The sequence below is a fragment of the Sinocyclocheilus rhinocerous genome, unplaced genomic scaffold (genome assembly GCF_001515625.1).
Source record: "Sinocyclocheilus rhinocerous isolate Xijiao unplaced genomic scaffold, SAMN03320098_v1.1 scaffold1482, whole genome shotgun sequence".
Classification (NCBI taxonomy): domain Eukaryota; kingdom Metazoa; phylum Chordata; class Actinopteri; order Cypriniformes; family Cyprinidae; genus Sinocyclocheilus; species Sinocyclocheilus rhinocerous.
Window position 1 is genome coordinate 650,275 of NW_015624221.1, and position 18,967 is coordinate 669,241.

The window sequence follows — 18,967 nt, forward strand, 5'->3', positions numbered from 1 at the left end:
ATGAAAGATTTATTTAAAGATAGTGATATATATCAAATATATATTTTCTGTAAATAAGGTTGCTATGACATCAACATTATAGAGACCAACGAAACGTCACAATTCTCAATACCACAGCAGAACACCAGAGTAACTAATATTAGTTTAAAACAAAAAACAAAAAAGGTCCTCAAAATTATTTAAAATAATTAAACTGTAATAAAAAAGCAAAGGAATACAATGGCAGTAATAAAAAAGCAAAATAATACAATAGAATAAAAAAATACAAATGAAACAAACTGTGCTTTAAGTTTTTTTAATGCAAGTCTAAAGTATTCAGTTAACGGCCTACTAGAGAAATTGAATAACCTAATGTAAAATAAAACAGCATAGTCTTCACTGTAAGAATTAAACTTCCTTTGTTTCTTATTAAAGCTACAAAAGTCCTTCAGTCAAGAGCAGTGAGTGATTTTGAATTTGTCTTTTGTTGTTTGATTAATAATATTAAGCACACAGTCGGCAGCAGGAATATAGCCCGCTGTCACTTTAAGAGCCGCACGTATCCAATTTACTGTTACACGTGTATTTTCATTCTTAACTCTTTACATTCATTTATTAAATAACCGACGAGGGTTTACGTGAATAATCACTAAGCGCCGCATTTTTACCTATTTTTGTGTGTACTTGACCGTTTAGGTGCTGAAGATGACTTTACATGTCCGTGTTGTGTTCCGTCTCTAAGCGCATCCACAGTAATCTTCCCGAGGAAGCGCAAGTTCTTTCACGCTTTTAAAAACATAAATCAATCGAATCAAATTAAATAAATCAAGCACGTCCCGTTTTGCCAAACAACAACAACAACAACAACATTTATTTATAAAGCACATTTAAACACAATGTAAATTGATCCAAAGTGCTGTAGTCTTGTTACATGATTTTACTGATAATGGAGGAAAGAAAGAGCACCGCTAAGTGGGCGGAATGGGGCCCAATAATCGTTTTATCTCGATTACTGTATTTTCATAATCGTTGGAGGCCGTAATCGAAATCGAAACTGAATTTCGATTAATTGCACAGCCCTAGTAGGCACATTCCGAATCTGGCGTTCGCTGGGCCTGGTGTCAATAAAAGCTTTTATTTCAGTAACAAGGACGTTTTCAGTTCTGAAACTTACAGGATATTCTTTTAGTACGATGACCTCTTATATATCAAAAGCTCAAGTAAAAGTTGATTTCTCAGTTCATGACCCCTTTAAGATTTCTATGTAAACGTTCACTTTGCATGTGAAATGGACCCTTTTCACAGAATATGATGATGCGTTTCCACCGTTATTAACACTGAACATTGTAAATCTAACAAAGTGGATGTGTGTGTGGATTTTATGAACTTTGAACACCTAAAAAATATGATTTTATGAACTTTGAACACCTTTTACTTTCACAAGTTCTGTTGTTTATAAATAATATAATCTGTCGAACTTCCTTCGTATTGCCTCACTGTGGCTGGATGGAATAAATTCTGAAACCTGAATAGGCGTTGTTGACGTGTAAATGTGGGCAGCCATATGCTAATGTGATAATCGGTTTGACGTCATAATGTTGTGGAAGTTAAAAAAAAAAAAACATGACACGGGAAGTAATATGACAAACTGATCTTCAGATTCAAAGGGTTTGTTATTGTGAATCAAAGCCGTCAGCAGAACCACAACTAGCTGACCATGAGAGACCCTTGAGGTGAGGGTGGTGCACGTCTCCCATGAGTAATACTGCCCGACACAGCTGCAAGCATGCATTACTCTAAACATCTAGAGAAATGCACAATGCCAAGCAGGGCCGTACCCAGGCTTTGCAAATTAGTGAGGTCTTGGGGGTGATGGGGGTTGGTGTTAAAGAATTGAGTTATAATAACCCCTACAAATACAACTCATTATATACACTATAAACACTTTAAAGGAGACAGACATGTAGATGTTTGTGAAAGATGTTTTCTCTGTTTTGGAGGGATGATTATTTTTACAGTAAATCATACCCTATTTATTGCATCAAAAGTTGTTAATACTTTACTATATTTAAGGGTGGATAATTTTATTAGTTGTTTATTGCAACAATACATAACTACAATAACTTTGTCTAGTGCTCTTATGAAAGTTTATAGCATGATTTGTGAAAATGTAACTATACTGAATGACATGACTTCTTCATGGCTAGTTTTTGCGTATTTCATTTCATTCTGTAACCTAAAATATGATAAGATAAAAATATTGGTTACTCTAAACTGCAACTTCCTACTTTATTAACTTTCTAAAGTGTTAAATTAAGTGGAAAAGACAAATCCAAAAACGCTTATAATAGCTGGATCTGCGCCCGCGCCCTCACTCACAACTCGCTCAAGACTCGTTCACTCCGCCAGCGTCTTGCAGAGATCATTTTCATAACAGGGATGCTAAACATTCTTGCAAACTGTCTAAACTGAATTATACATGTCATGCAGGCATTCATATGAGGAGTTTAACAGCAAATTAGTCATTCAAAGAACAAATGTTGTTTTTGAACATGAAAAATTTACCGAGGTCCTGACCTTGGTGGCCTCATAGTTGGTTACGGGCCTGATGCCAAGAATAATGCAAAATGATGAATGACGTACTCAAGATATTTTCGTTCACAGCAATATCTAGTTATTTGGCATCAGGAGCCTAGAGTCTGAAATAATTATAAATGCAAACTGGACTTAAAACACAATCATGTTATGTTTAAGGTTGTTTGGTAAAATACTAGATCAATGATCAATCATGAATGCAATATTAACAGTAACTAAAATGTTTCCAAAACGGTGCCAACAGGGACTCGCTTTTAATTTTGTGACTTGTTACAGCAGTATTTTGGGTGGCACACGGCACATTAACCACCCAAAATTACTTCCAGCAATAACAATCAGCATTGTATGGAGAAGATTAGACACTTTTGCACTTAAAAAACAGGTACACGGAGAACAGTTAAACAAAAAAAAAAACAATGCAGAGTCCAGAGAAACAATACTTTCCATATTAAAATACTATGCACATGCCATTTAAACAAAAAAAACAAAGCAAAATGCAATGCAATAGTCAAAGATGTCTATTTGAAACTACAACTGAAAAAATAAATAAAAATCTTCAAACCAAACTCTTGTTATCATACACGTTATTTTTATTTATTATTTTAATGAATGAATTAACTTGTTTAATTATTATTATTATTAATATTATTATTATTAATAAATAGCTGTCTGTCAGTTTTGCACAAAACAAATCATGGTTTGTAAAGAGACTTGGAAGATTCACAACGGTCATCTTATAATAATGTTTTCTAATTTGAGTGGTACGGGTAGGTTTTCGCTGGAAATTCGAGCATGCTGCTGCATCATTATGTCACTTCTGTAAACATAAAGAAGTTGTCCCGGCTACCGCATGTGAGGATCCTGCAGGTTGCCGATCGTTTATAGCCTTTTCTCACAGCAGCCAGAATAATTAACGGAGTGTCTATTTACACTAAGTGCAAATAGCCCGCCTTGTTGGCAGAGGCTATTTACACTAACACCACCCACCAACGTGTGATTCGGCTAGTCAACATTATAAAAGACAGTCAGCAGTTGTCAGTTCCAGTGGTGCAGATGGTATAATGTGTGTCGTACTCATTCTGACGCGATCGACCCGGGTTCGAATCCGCCTTTTGACGAACTTTTTTCTCCCTTTTCCAATTTTAAATCACATCAGAAAAGCATTTATTTTCTATGAAAATGAAGGAAATAATCAAAAAGTTGAAAATAAAGTATCAGGTAGGGTTAGGGTAGGTGTAGGGAGGGCTTTATTGTCCTAATAAGGTGGCATCCATTTAATAATTGAGAATATGTGAGTGCAAAGTACAATATCCACACCGGTGCGGTGACTGACTGCCACACATACTCCTCAAAACAATAGATTCATCCGTGCTGGAGCCGTGCCGCCACACAACCCACGCAAGGAAGATAATTCCGCACACAGCTGCAATTGCAGGTTTTCAAACAGAGATGGCGACAAAGAGGCAAAACTTATGGACTGCAGCTTTAACTAAATGAAAATGATAAATGTTGCCTTGGTTATTTATTTATTTCATTTAAAGTTTTTTTTTTTTTTTTTTAAGTTAACAATAAAAACCCCGTCTTGGCCAAGGTGCAGACAAATGATTTGTAGCCAGTCACATGAAATGACAATTTTAAGAAAAATCAGGATCCTCTACCAACTGGTTGTCAAATGGACAAATACAGTAAGCAGTAACTCTACTCTAAGTGACACAGACTTACCAGCAAAGCAGCTAACTGTTGGATTACTCAATGAATGGTAAATTGCCAAGTTGATAAGGTTTATAATGTTCCCCCCTCCACTTCTCAGATGGTTCTTACACCCCTGGGTACATGCAGGGCTTTGCTTTTACAGCATTTCCTTCGGCTATGCTCCAGCTCAATATTGTATCAATAAAAAGATCTAATAATGTTTCAGGGGGATTATTAGTCTGTTTCTCTGTCCCTAAATCTTCGAACATACTCATGCTCATATGGACGGCTCCAAACGAAAGTCTGAATTTTATTTGGATCAAGGCAGTTAGTCATCCACAGCTGCGTCTGGTGTGAGTGTTCTTCACCCAGGCATGAGAGGGATGAGGTACAGGGTGGATGGAGGGGCTTCTGAGAGGGGGACGACGACACAAGTGAACACACATGCTTGAGCTATGACATCTCTTCCTCTGATAATCAGTTAAAGGGACAGTTCACCCAAAAATCAACATTCTGTCATCATTTATTCACCCTCGTGTTGTTGCAAACCTTTCTTCTGTTGAACACAAAAGAAGATATTTTGAAGAATGTTGGTAACCAAACAGTTGCCGGTAGCCATTGACTTCCACAGTATTTGTTTCCATACTATGGAAGTCAATGGCTACCGGCAACTGTTTGACGACCAACATTCTTCAAAATATCTTCTTTTATGTTGAGCTAAAGAAAAAAAAACTCATAAAGGTTTGGAGTAAATAATGACTGAATTTAGTTTTTAAGCGTTTTAACCACTGGGCGGTCATTCTAGCCCCAGTGAGGCCGTGTTTAGCTAATCCAACCAATAATTTGAGCTTCAGCACTCCGTGAGGTTTAGACTGGTGAAGTTTAGACTACAGAAGCTGCATAGCAACAGTGTTCGCTAAAGACCTAAATATTTACATCTTAAAGCTGTTATTTCTGCAGCAATGTCAGTAATGACTTTACACTGTGTTCACACTCACCCAACAAACGCCAACACTTTAAACATTCTACATTTGGCTGTTGTACTTAGAATGTTGGAAACATAACCGTCATGTTCACATTGACTCAACAAGCTTGTCAATGTCCGCTTTTAAAGGGGTCATATGATGTTGCTAAAAAGACCATTATTTTGTGTATTTGGTGTAATGAAATGTGTTTATGCGGTTTAAAGTTTCAAAAAACACATTATTTTCCACATACTGTATATTATTGTTTCTCCTCTATAATTTTATTTTAATTATTATATTGATATTTAATTATTATAATTATATTTATCTAATTTGTATACTTTTCTATTTTGTTACTTTATATATTTTTATTATATGCATTATTGTATTTCTTAAAGGGGTCCTATGACGTTGCTAAAAAGAGCATTATTTTGTGTATTTGGTGTAATGAAATTTGTTTATGCGGTTTAAGGTTAAAAAACACATTATTTTCCACATACTGTACATTATTGTTTCTCCTCTATGCCCCGCCTTTCTGAAACGCTTTTTACAAAGCTCATCGTTCTGAAAAGCGAGGTGTGCTGTGATTGGCCAGCTATCCAGTATGTTGTGATTGGCTGAATACCTCAAGCGTGTGACGGAAATGTTACACCCCTCACCATACTGTGATGCCCTGTCCGGCCAGAGCGACGAGACAAAAACATTAAAACCCATTATAAACGAGGCATTTGTTGCATCCAGTGGGGACATTATTACGGATTATATTGACTTATACTGTCTTTTTACACGTTGCGATGCATCGCGACGTGTACACATAAAACCATGTCTGCATTTGTGATCGGATAAATGACAAACAAAGTCTAACTCTACACTGCCCAAAAACTTGCGTTTGAATTGTCAGTGGCAAATTCTTTAAATATAAAAAACGTACTTACAGTCTGTGAGTCAGAACAGCCAGCATTGTAGTCTACTCTCCCAGGATCAGGAAACAGTCCTCCATAAAATGCACTGCACACATCTGAATATTTGGGTTGAACTATATATATATAGCGTATATATATATATATTAATAATATTACATATGCATTTATTTAAAATTTGCCACCACCAAAACCGATGTTAAGAAAACATGCATGCACTTATCAATAAAGCTGTAAAAGATGGTTGGAGATACTCACTGTTGTCTCTATATGTTTCAGTGGGAGGTCATTGCTGGGGGCCTGCGATCAAAGAATCATAAGAAAGAAAGCGGTTAATACACTGACAAGCACAAATGACTGAAAAGGCTTCAAGAAATCTGCTTTCCTGACACCCCTCCATATTATGTCTGTAGGACACCTGAAAGTTTGTTTTCTAGATTCAAAACTCATTGAACTGCAGTGAAAATTCACTCACTAATCTAATGATGCAGTTTTAAAATAATCTTTTAAAAGCCAAAAAGTGCATTAAAAAATCACTATAATAGTAATCGTTTTGAAGAAATGTTATGCAAATAGATTAATCATAGCTCAACGAACAATCAAAAGTAAACAGAGCATGTTGCTACAAGGTCATGGGTTCAATTCCCAGGAAATGCATGAACTGATATATGCATAGCCAAATGCATAAATGTAAATGCAATGTGTACACTAGGGTGACCATACGTGCCATTTTCCCAGGACGCGTCCTGGCCAGGATTTGTTTTGGCTTTGTTTTATTGGTTAGGGAATTATTTCATACACTGATCAAACAGCACCAAAGAGTGAAAGAGAAGACATGGGCTGGGTCCAGTGTGTAGGTGCATCACTAAACAGCCTAGGTAAATATTTAGACAAGAGCGCACAGCTCCAGCATTACTGTGAATCTGCCCAGTGGCCAAGAAGCACCATATACAGAAGTTTAGCACAGGATCCGTAGCACAGTTTATTTCCCCATCAACTCAGAGCCAGAGAAAGGCATTTATTTATGAAGCTTCTGGGCCCCAGGAATCCATGATGTCATTGGCCAGCTCGAGTCTGGCTAGCCTCAGAATACCCATGTAAGTCTGAGATGGCACAAGAACACAAGAAATCACCATGAGGAGACAGCAAGACATGGCAAGACGGCATTGAGATCGCTATGTCCCGCTTTACTTTTCCAGTATCAGGCAACTCTGTGGTTCTTTAAACCACCGCTGAACTCGATGGCAAGGTTGAAGAAATCAGGAGATATAATGTGTATAAAATATGTGAACGGCATCCAGGGAATCATTCGAAAACTATATATGTATATAATTGTAGATGTATATATAAAATAAGTATATATTTATACTAAGCTAATACAATATATTTATGTAAATGTAAATTTATTTAAACACACACACACACACACATATATATATATATATATATATATATATATATACAGGTGCATCTCAATAAATTAGAATGTCATGGAAAAGTTCATTTATTTCAGTAATTCAACTCTGTATATATATATATATATATATATATATCATATATAAGATAAATAAAAATAAAAAATATACATTTAAAATTAAATGATTTGACTGGAGTAATGGCTACTGAAAATTCAGCTTTAAATCACAAGAATAAATTACATTTTAAAATATATTCAAATAGCCTCCTGACTACCAGCTATGGAGTTTTGTCCTCTGTAGAGGACATAGTTTTTTAGTGATTTCTCTGAGGCGTTACATGTCACAGTTTTAAGTCTGGATGTCCTGTACAGAGCACATTCAGGGCTTTTCAGAGATACCAAATGATTGGATGTTTCACCATGACCACTCCCTCTCCTTGGTCTTTAAAATGGTTGACATTAATTTAGTGATCAAGTGTAACACCCTTATGAAAATATGATAATATTTTGTAATTATCATTTAAATGTGACTCATTTTCAAATTGTTTGTCATAAATCAACATCTCAGGAAAATGTTATGGGGTTTCAAATCAAAATATGACCTAAAACTTGTTTATGGCCATTTTACACACATTTTGCATGAAGAAAAATGGTTTTAAAAAATATCTTTCATAACATAGTTGAGAATCGTCTTTACAGTATATAAAGTTTGGTATAAAAAATGAAAACTGATTTGTGATTAAAACAAAAATCCCACTGTTTTTGCCTTTTCATGTCTATTCATGTCTTTTTATTTTTTTAAAAACAGGACTTTTTAAAGTCCCGATGTCTTCTACAGAGGACATGGCATAACATATGAATAAAATATAATATTTCAAAATTTTTCTTATGCTCTAAACAATGTAATGACATGACAAAATACTAAATTCACAAAACTGTTTTTTCCTGGTAGTCAGGAGGATAGAAAACTGTAATATTAAATATATTAAATTGTAATATTACTTTAAAATATTACTTTTTTATATCAAATAAATGTAGCCTTGGTGAGCATATAAGACTTCTATCAAACACTTAAACATTTTAATTATTCCAAACTTTGGAGTAGCAGTTTATATAAAAGCATTATTTATTTGAGGGGGAAAAAAAAAACTTATTTCTGTGTTACAACTTATTTTTGTGATACAATATATATAAAAAAATATGTGACCGGAATCCTGGGAATTGTTCAAAAGAGATTCAAAACAGCCTCCGCTGAAAGGCGAAACCTCAGGCTTTTGAGGTCTGAGTGGTCAATGATGTAATGTGAATCATCAAATCTCTGTTCCGCAAGAGACCCTACATGTCTGTCTCAATTCCTGAGAAAAAAAATCCTTGCAAAGTCTGTCTTCCAAGACTAATAAAGCTGGTGGGAAATTATACCCCAGCTGTAGAGTTTGCACTACAGCAGCCCCCAAAACAGCCTCGCAGAGCTGAGGCTCAACCGCTAACTAGAGCGCATCCGCTCCGCCAACACCGAGCAAGAACGCTTGGCAACGTCAACTTTCTGTGTGCTTCTAGCATGTCCATCTAGCATGACCACCACCAAACCCATTATGGTCCTCGCTGGTCACACAAAGACGTCAGTCCATTAGATGCAGTTCAACCACTGGCGGAACAACACAGAGCAGAAAGGTCATCATCTAGGTCAGCTATCTCTGTTATCTGTCTCCTTTGCCAAGAAGTCCCATACAGCAGTTTTTACAACCACATCTGAGGGAAAGCAGAGATTTCAGAAGAAGTTAACAACACACAATCCAAGCCAGCATGCAAATTCACAGGTGCAACAATTTCATGGATAAACTCTCCTCAGCAACAACAACATCTAGTTTTAGCCGCGTCTGGGAGTGTGCTGGGATTTGAATGTAAAGATCAGGTCAGCTGAGAACCGTGTGCAGATCAGACGCATGATAATACTGCCGCTGGGAGTCTTTTTCTTCTCCACTGCTCCAAATGTTAAACCTTAACACATTTTGCAAAATCTGACACACTCTCTCACCTCGCTTCAACGGCACTCAGTATTTTGTCAACTCTTCTCCTCCACAGCTTTCTCTGTCTTTTTGTGTTTACTTCCATCTTTCTTTGATCTTTGACTTTTTTTCAGAATAGGCCAGTAGTAGATATGAAACGGAAAAGATCTGAGACTAAGATCATGTGAAGGTACATTCGAGTGAACTTTGCATTGCATCAAATACACCAGTATTTCTGCCGCCCTTTTTACGAAAGACTATGAAAGACTTTCAGACTTGACTTTTTAGATCTATTCTTATTCAGCAGTGTTATCGTTAATAAAAACCTAAATGAAAACATTGCTAAATGAAATAAAAAACGAAAAAAACCAACATAACTGAGACTAAACAAAAAAATGTATTAAATAATAAAATAAAAATATATAAAATATGTATAAAAAAAAATGAAATAATAAAACTAAATAAATACTAACATAACTGAAATTAACAACAAAATATAAAATAAAAAAAATTATAAAACAAACAAAAATATTGCCACATTCATTTTAATTATATGTGGTACACTTAACAACTCACAACGCAATCACTCACCACTAGATATCAATAAATTATACTCTTTAGTGCAGTGGTCGCCAACCCGTCGACTGGTAGATCTTTATCACTGTCCCAGTAGATCCCGAAAAAAAACCCAGTAAAATAAGTACAAAAATGCATTACATTTATGGTGTTATATTAATGCATCACTGAAGGGAACTGTCTTGAGAAAAGTTTCGATGGCAATGACATTTTCTTCTCCGTATAAAGCGCAACTCTGCTTTGTTGCATTACCTTTGGCAGCCCTAAAAAAAAAAAATGTAAATAAACTGAAACAATAAAAAACTAATGCAAGCATATTAATGAAAACAAATGTAAACAACTGAAAATAGAATAATAGTAAAATTTAATGTAAAAAAATTCAAAACTATAATGACTGCGGCTTACTACAGTATTGACTGCAGAAACTGTTTCCCAGAATGTTGGGTTAAGATTATTGCACCATAGTAACGATAGTGAGCAATATTTTGCATTGAGCAACCCACCAAATCTTGAGTCCCCACAATCTTGGATAAAAGCTGCAATTTTTGTACATCATCAGCAAAGATTCTTAATCGTCAGGCTACTATTGCCAAAGTAAAGTCAATGCTCTGGTCTTACATGCTCAGCAAGACTTCCTTCAGGCTTATGTGGTTTAGACTGCTTCTTAAAATGTTAACAAGAACTTTTTCATCTCCAGCAGTCACACTGGAGCTTAATGGACAATGATCTTGTACAGAGTGCGTCGGGTGAGGTCATTATTATCAACATATTCCAGTCAACAGAATTGTAATTCAATAAGTTCAACTTCCTGTGGGTGTGGCCAATTCTAATTCCAACTCATTAATTATAATGAAATCAATTCTTAATCGATGCTATGCAACAAAGTTTGAATACTTAAGGTTTAGTGTTTTTTCCAGCCTTAATTCTGAGCATTAAGTAGAAGCCACAGAATAGTGAGGCGTGTTTTAGTGAGCAGGACTAATAAGGGCCACCTGACAGGATTGCAGGAGTAGATCTGTTAGTGCTGGGTGGTATACCGGTTCATACCGAATACCGGTTTTTATTTTTGTTATGATATGCATTTTTAAAAAAGCGTGAAAGTTCCTAAACTGAAGCTGTAGAACTAATAGAACGTGATGACACAGAAGAACTCATCCACAATATCCACATTGACCGCCACAAATATCCACCGCCCCCTGCCATCAGCTCCCGCGTCTCACACACACGAGCGCGACTTTAGCACTAGATTGATCAACTTTCAGACCCTTTTATCGGCTTTTTTCCATAGAATATTCATACTGACAAACCTAGCGACTTTTTTGGATAAACCTTAGCTATGGTTCAGTTGGAAGATTTCGCCAGTGCTGTCCCGCGAACGCGAGGTCTGACTTTCCCGGAGAAGTGTCACCTCTCTCGGCGTCTGTTCTGTGATAATATTTATAGAGTTTTAGCTTTCAGTTTTAATTACTTTTTCTTATTTGTAAGTCGCTTTGGATAAAAGCGTCTGCTAAATGACTAAAAGTAAAGTAAAGTAAAAGTACCGTGAAACCGGTATAATTTTGAAAAATACCGTGATATAAATCTGTGGTCATACCGCCCAGCACTAAGATCTGTGTACCGACGAGTGCTCAAATTGATCAGAGAGAAAGAGAAACTCATGTGTGACTGACTCGGCTCATCATATGATCATACCAATCGCCTGAACCCATTCACAGAACGCAAATTATAGCCCACTTAAGTAAATACTGCAGGAAGAAAATAGCGCATGCAGGGAGTTTCCTAGCAGGAAGGCACAAATTGAGTGAACAGAGCCTCCTTTAAAATGACATGTAGCTAAAATAAACCCAGACGGTATTTATGTGAAACCATGAATGCACTATTATCATTATAATTAATATTTCAATCCTAAATCTAGATCCACACCAGCTGGTCAACATTTCCAAAGCGAGTGTCATCTGCTACACTGATTCTATATCATCATAAGAGATTGTGAGTTCACTTTTTAAATGGCAGTAATGCTATGCTGCATCCAGCTGGGAAGAGAGTAAAAGATGCACTTTCAATTTGGAAATGTGGAAACCCATAATTCAAATGCTGACGCACACAAAGATGGTGGCACTTAGAGAGATGTACGCAGTTAGTATTAAAAAGCCACTTTTAGGTTTAGGCAAATAAATTCATTCATCTAAGTAAGTTTTTGCATCATCATGAAACCTGTTTAGCACATTTGCAGAGATTTACAGAGCTGTTTAAAAATGTACATCTGCAGAACAAATGCTAGCATTACATAGGTTTACTATTTACACATTTACACGCAATTTAGTTTCTAGGCGACTTGTTTTTTGACCATCAAAAACCTGCAAACCCTTTGGAAAATCCGGATTAGGCTGGTAGCTGTGTTTTGGAACATGATAGCTGGTTTCTTGCAAGTCTAAGATGGTCTGCTTGACTTTCAAACATCTATTCTAATTTAGCAGTGTTATCATTAGCAAAAATTAAAATGCAAACTAAATTAAAACTGGGAAAAACTGAAATGTACAGAAGCCCATTTCCACCATGGAATTAAAAAATAAAAAGTAATTTATGATTTACTTTTTCTCAGAATTCTGAGTTTACACACAGGGTGAAGTTTACTTTTCTGACTTTTTTTCTCAGAATTTCATGTTAATATCTCGCAGTTCTGCATTTATATTTCACAATTCTGTGTTTATTACTCGCAATTGAGGAAAAAAGAAAAGTCACATCATAACTGTGATATAAAAAGTCGCAATTACCTTTTTTATGATGGAACCAAGCTTAACTTAACTTAACTTAACTTAACTTAAATTAAATTAAATTAAATTGGCCATGTCAAAAATAAAAATGGCCACAAAATAATTTTAGTTTTAGATACATGGTATATTATAAAACTTTGCAACTTGCCTGCATCAAACTGTTTGACACAATGCACTACTTAGTGCATTAACTTTGGCAGCCTTAAAATACTAATCCTAAAATGGTTGCTAGATAGGTGACTACCTAACATGTTCCAAAAACCTTTTTGACTAACTTTGACCAGCATTTTGACCAAAATAACCTGGTATGACCAGCTGGTAGCTGATTTGTTGCTGATTTAAGATGGTTTACCAGTTACTGTCCAACTAAAAACCAAACCAGATTTTCCAAAGTAGCAAGGTTATACGTCACCCTTACGGTCAGAAGCCAGGGATATCCCACTTCTGACTTTGAAGGGAAAGCAGCAAAAGTGTTTGTGAAGTACAGTATCCACAGTAATCAAATCTACAGATGTAGGGCAGACAGAGATGGGGAATCACATCAGTTTGGTAGGAGTCCAGTGGAGTTGAGGGTGTCTACGTTGATTCAGTGAGTCTGGTTCCTTCCCTCCCTATGTGGTATTCCAGCATCTCCTCTGAGATCCTGAAATACTCGGCCTTTGTTTTGCTGCAGTTACTCTTCATTTAGAACAAGGCTCCCTGTGTCCTTCTGTTTCATGTTGGCTCCATGCGGGTTAAGTTATAGTTTTACATTTCACTGTGAGCAGCTCAGTTTGTGCCTTTATTTTCCTCCTGGAATTCAGATGATCAGCCGCTATTTGTCCTAAATCACTACTTTGACCATAATTCGTATGCAACAGGTATAAAAGGCATTTTTAAAAGTGCATTTCTGTGGTCCACAGATTTATATCCCAATGAAAATTCCTAAAACCACACAGTTAAAAAAGGCATTTTGTCAGATGTACCATGTGCTTGTCCGACTAATGACGGGAAAAATTGCCTGTTCTATGTTCAGAGTGCTTAGACATTTAGTCACTGATCTTAGTTCAACTGCTTACAGAACAGCGACGATGTAGATCAGATCTGTCCTCAAACACAGCGCAGGGCTATGGAAACAAAAGGAAACCACAAAGAGGCGTTTGAAGGCCGAGGTGAATGTACTGTACTCCATATGGTCTGCTGCCCCCTATTGGTGGCTTCAAGAACTGCATGTTCCTATCAACAGCACAGTATGCGTACTGTAACTTTAAGGTTCAAAACCAGCTCATTACATATGGAAGTTTCTAAAAGCAGGCAGATGAATGTATTTGAACATGACTACACTATCACGTCAAAGTCGCCTACTGAGTATTCAGAAACTTAAAGGGATAGTTCACCCAAAAATGAAATCTCATTGTCATTATTCACTAAGCCACATGTCATTCTAAACCTATATGACTGACATTCTTTTTGCGGGAGCACAAAAGATGATGTTCAGAATGACATGAGGGTGAGTAAATAATGATGAAATTTTAATTCTTGGGTGTCAAACCTGTGCTGTGTCTGGCTGTGTGTAGCACCTACTACTCTGCGGTTTCAACTTTAAAAGAACTCAAATGTAATAATTTTAGTTCCGACTGTTATATGAATCTGTTGCAATGTGCTGCAGCTTTACAAAAAGGCTGTTCCCGAAGGAGGGACATGCAAAAAAGACAAAGTCTTAAAGGCAGAGCACAAAAAAACGATAGTTTAGTACTAAGGATCAGAGAGAGGATTAAACATGATCAATGAAAATGATGAATGCTTGTGGTGCACAAAAATTTGGCTAACATTATAAAGAAAAGCTTGTATTTTATTATTACTATTATTATGATTAGTATTAAATTCTATTATAATTTATAATGATTTTGTATTATAATTTTATGTAATTATAAATAATATTTAATAAAATGAATAAAATAATATATAAAAAAAAAATAAGAATTATTTTATAGCATATAAATATATTTTTAATATATAAAATGTTATATACTTTAATTGTTTTAAAATTTAAATATATATATATATAACAGCCATTAATGTCTAAACCGCTGGCCACAAAAGTGAGTACACCCCTAAGTGAAAATGTCCAAATTGGGCCCAAAGTGTCAATATTTTGTGCGCCCACCATTATTTTCCAGCACTGCCTTAACCCTCTTGGGCATGGAGTTCACCAGACTTATATATATATATATATGGTTGACTGCTCATTATTTAGGGGCTTGAGGGCTTGCATAGGTCATTAAAAAAACACTCTGATTCACTTGCAACCCCTCATCATTTGGGATTATCTCATAACTCTTTGTTTTGGTTCATACACTGTGGAAAGGCAGCTGTTCGGCTTGTATATCTGAAGATATCTGTCGAAGCGCGGCACACGGAGCACCTAAAAAGGACATGTTGTTTCATTCCTGTCTCCAGCACCTCAGAGCCAATTACAGTATGATGTCAGTATGATGAGTGTTTGGTTAATGTCCAGGCATGGCTGAAACAACAACAACCTTTGATAAATAAAAAAAGCTCTTCATATGAACATCGACAACTAGGGTGGAAAGTTGGCCAGGTCTCCAGCGTATCTGACTCAGGGGATGCGGCGGCTAACACGCACCTAACCTGACATCAGCGACAGCCTTTCTCTCATGCTTTAATGGCCACCTGCAACTTTTCAGCACAATACAGTTGGAAAAATGTAAACAGATGAGACGTTGTGCATTTCAGTGGCACTCTGTGTTTACATTACTCTAATGGAGGGTCCGTGCCTGCCTTCCATCCCAGGAGAATTCTACGGAAAGAATTCCAAAGATGGTATTCAGCTAAAGAATTCCGAGCTGTGAGAACCTGTGAACAGAGACGCCCCAAAGCAAACCTATGACCCTGGATTAACACTCACAACAGGGGAAGGATGTCACAAAGCCCCTCAAAACAGACTCCTACATTTCACATATTGCATAATGCATCGTATGCGCTGAGAAGACGAGAGAGGATGTGAAGCAGAGAGCCTTAAGGGGCCTGGGCACAGAGTGTAAACACAGAAAGACCTGGAAAGACCAGAGTAACACTGGTCTGCTTAATGTCATCCGAGGCCCGGCATGCACTTCACCCTCTCATGGCCAATTATGGCCAATATCACATTGTGGTGAAACAGACGCAGGCCAGATGGCTCTAGAGAAAGGTAGACAGCTCTGAGAGAGAGAAAGTCTGAAGCCTGTCTTCAAAATATAAGCAGTGATGTAGAGAGCATATTATTGAGATAATGCCCACGCAGTGTATGTGTCTGGCCGTCTACTTGTGTCATATAAAAAAGTACAACGTAGCAGATCACCTTGGATAGGGAACGTAAAGTTAAAAACATACATTAGTGTGGTCACATTTCACCCAAAACCTAATGAAAAAAAATTACAATTAAGATATTTTTGCACATTATTTTAATAACAATTCAGCACATTTCCTGCAGAATTCACATTACTGTAATACAGTAACATGTACTGTAATAGTAACTGTAATAAAATGTTTAAAAATATACTTTTTTTTACAATAATTATATTTAATTTTTATACAATTATTAAAATATAATTTTATACTTTCGCTTAAAAATTAATACAAATATAATAAATTAATTAGTTAAATTGATTGTTATAATTTTAGTAGTAAACATTTTATTTGTCAAGGACACATGAAACATTTTTTTCTTTCATTTGATTTTGGGGTAAAATGTAACCCATTATTTCATCATTAAATCTAGCCATATTCATATAAACACAGCTGAAATTAGTTTAATAACAATTCAGCATATTTTCTGCAAAATTCTCATTACTTTAATAGAGTAACATACTGTAATAGTAATTTATAAAATGATCTTTAAAATGTAATTAATTATAAATGTAGTACAACAAATATATATTATAAACATATAATATAATAAAATATAATCATTTAATTTAAAATAAAATAAAAAATTACAATTATAATTTTGTATTGTTATAATTTTGGCAGTCGATATGTTTAATTGCAATGAAAACAATGTCACAATGCAAAAGAAGGCTTAATTTCCTTTATGTTTTTTAAGATCATATCATCACCTACAGTGAACCTTTTCATCCACAATTGTAAATTCACACTGGCATTTGATCCTTGTTATTGGGTGTCATATCACAGGTCTAACCACCAGCCAGCCAACCAATTTAGCAGAGGAGAATTTACCAAACATGGAGCGAGGAGAAAGCAGGTCTACAAGATTCAGGCCATCCACAGAAACACTCCTGAATTCACCGAAAAGCCATTAAACAGGGTTGTGTTTGGCTTCAGTGAGCTGCGTCATTGTAAACAGTGAGTTCAGCAACTATGTCCTTGCTGAAGGCAGTGTGCGTGTGTATTTTTCAGCTTCTTTTGGCTGGAATCATTACACACAACACTCGCTCTCCCATTTGATACTATATCTGGGAAGTGATTGAAGGAATGAGAGGGAGAATAAACCAAACCACGTCCAACTGATGAAAGCCAAACTTTCCCTCGAAAAACAACTAAAAATATGTGTTCCATTTTGAGGACACGATGTACAACAAGATACTTTTTAGTAACACGGGTAGAGCAATGATGGATTCTGGCTTGCCTTGCACGGGCAAGCGTACATGAGGAGGAGGAGGAGTAGGAGGAGGAAAGAGATCTTTTGGAGTCCAAAAACACAATTCAAACCAAAAAAGGAATGTTTGTTCACTATGCTATCGCTTATGCTTTGTTATTCCCCCTGGCTTATTTAGGTCTTGGGAGAGATCTGAACTGAAGACCCCAAGCTTTTATTTCCTTCTTGTACATATTAACGGTTGTGGGATGATACGTTCTGGCCTCCAAAATAGGCAAACATCTCCTTATCATCAATCTGATTAACAGTTCAGATTCCGAGTGATGGCTGTTTTATGAAACGATCAAAAACAAATTATCAAAACAACCACAGACATTCTTACCAGTTCATAGTTGGCAACAGGAACGCAGGAGGATGATACCTGCAAAACATAGAAAAACAAAAAACATACATTTCAGGCCTGATTCTGTGACTTTCAAGTCAACACATTTCACCACTGTGATATGACTTTTTTCAAGTGAAATGGGATTTTCAACCAGAAAAAAAAAGCGGGACGGGACTTGATTTTATCCAATCGGAGCCAGGTGTTTGGAAGAGAGGGACTGAAGAAGGATTCATGAGATAAAAAGCTGTTTCAGAGCCAGTGCAACTTATTACATTTTGATAAAAGGTTACTAAGACATTTTGCTTTCATCTGGAAAACATGCACAGATGAATTGTGCACAATAAGGAACATATCAGAAATCAAATTTCAAACATGTCCACAAAACATTGGTAAACCTGATCACTTTCACACAAAACACCAGAAATGTACTGTTTACATACAACTCCGTCCCAGTGTTATTTTAGTATTATTATATAATATTTTAGAATTTATTCATATTTTGAATTACATTTTTTTTTTTGGGTTTAGCCATCTAGATTCTATTTAGTTTCAATTCATTTGTACACTGTAACAAAAAAAATCTGTGACATTTACGGTAAAATACCGGCAGCTGTGGTTGCCAGAACTTCACCGTAAAAAATATGGTAGCAACATTTTAGGTTTTACAGATTTAACTTAAATTCACAATAAAATACCGATTTTCATTAACTGATGTAATGTTAATAAACCAACATATTGAAGTGTTAATATCTGTTTTGAACCATTGAAATGCACTGATAACCACCAAAAACTGGTGGTGACGAGAAAGTTACATGATGAACCAAAGCTCATCACAAACAGCTTTTCTACAAGCTGAGGAGGGTAGTTCTTATATATAGAAGGTGCACACAGTGTCATTCACACAAACACTAAACACCATCATGGTGACACACATGATACTGAAATAATGCATTAGATTTAACAACATTAGATGTAAGATTAAACCCTAATATACACAACTGATAAGAAAAAACTAAGAAGAAACATTATTTCAACAAAAAAACATAAAATATGAAGTGTCA

General features: G+C 35.9%; 1 protein-coding gene across 1 annotated transcript in view; it reads right to left on the bottom strand.

The window, feature by feature from the left end:
• Positions 1-18,967, bottom strand: part of LOC107739685 (tensin-1-like) — a 207,344-nt gene that overhangs the window by 78,097 nt on the left and 110,280 nt on the right. Inside the window, exons 4-5 of the mRNA XM_016551885.1 lie at positions 17,904-17,942; positions 6,410-6,451 (exon numbers count right to left, since the gene is read on the bottom strand). Of these exons, the coding sequence (XP_016407371.1) occupies positions 6,410-6,451; positions 17,904-17,942 (81 nt within the window). The remainder of the gene's footprint in view (positions 1-6,409; positions 6,452-17,903; positions 17,943-18,967) is intronic.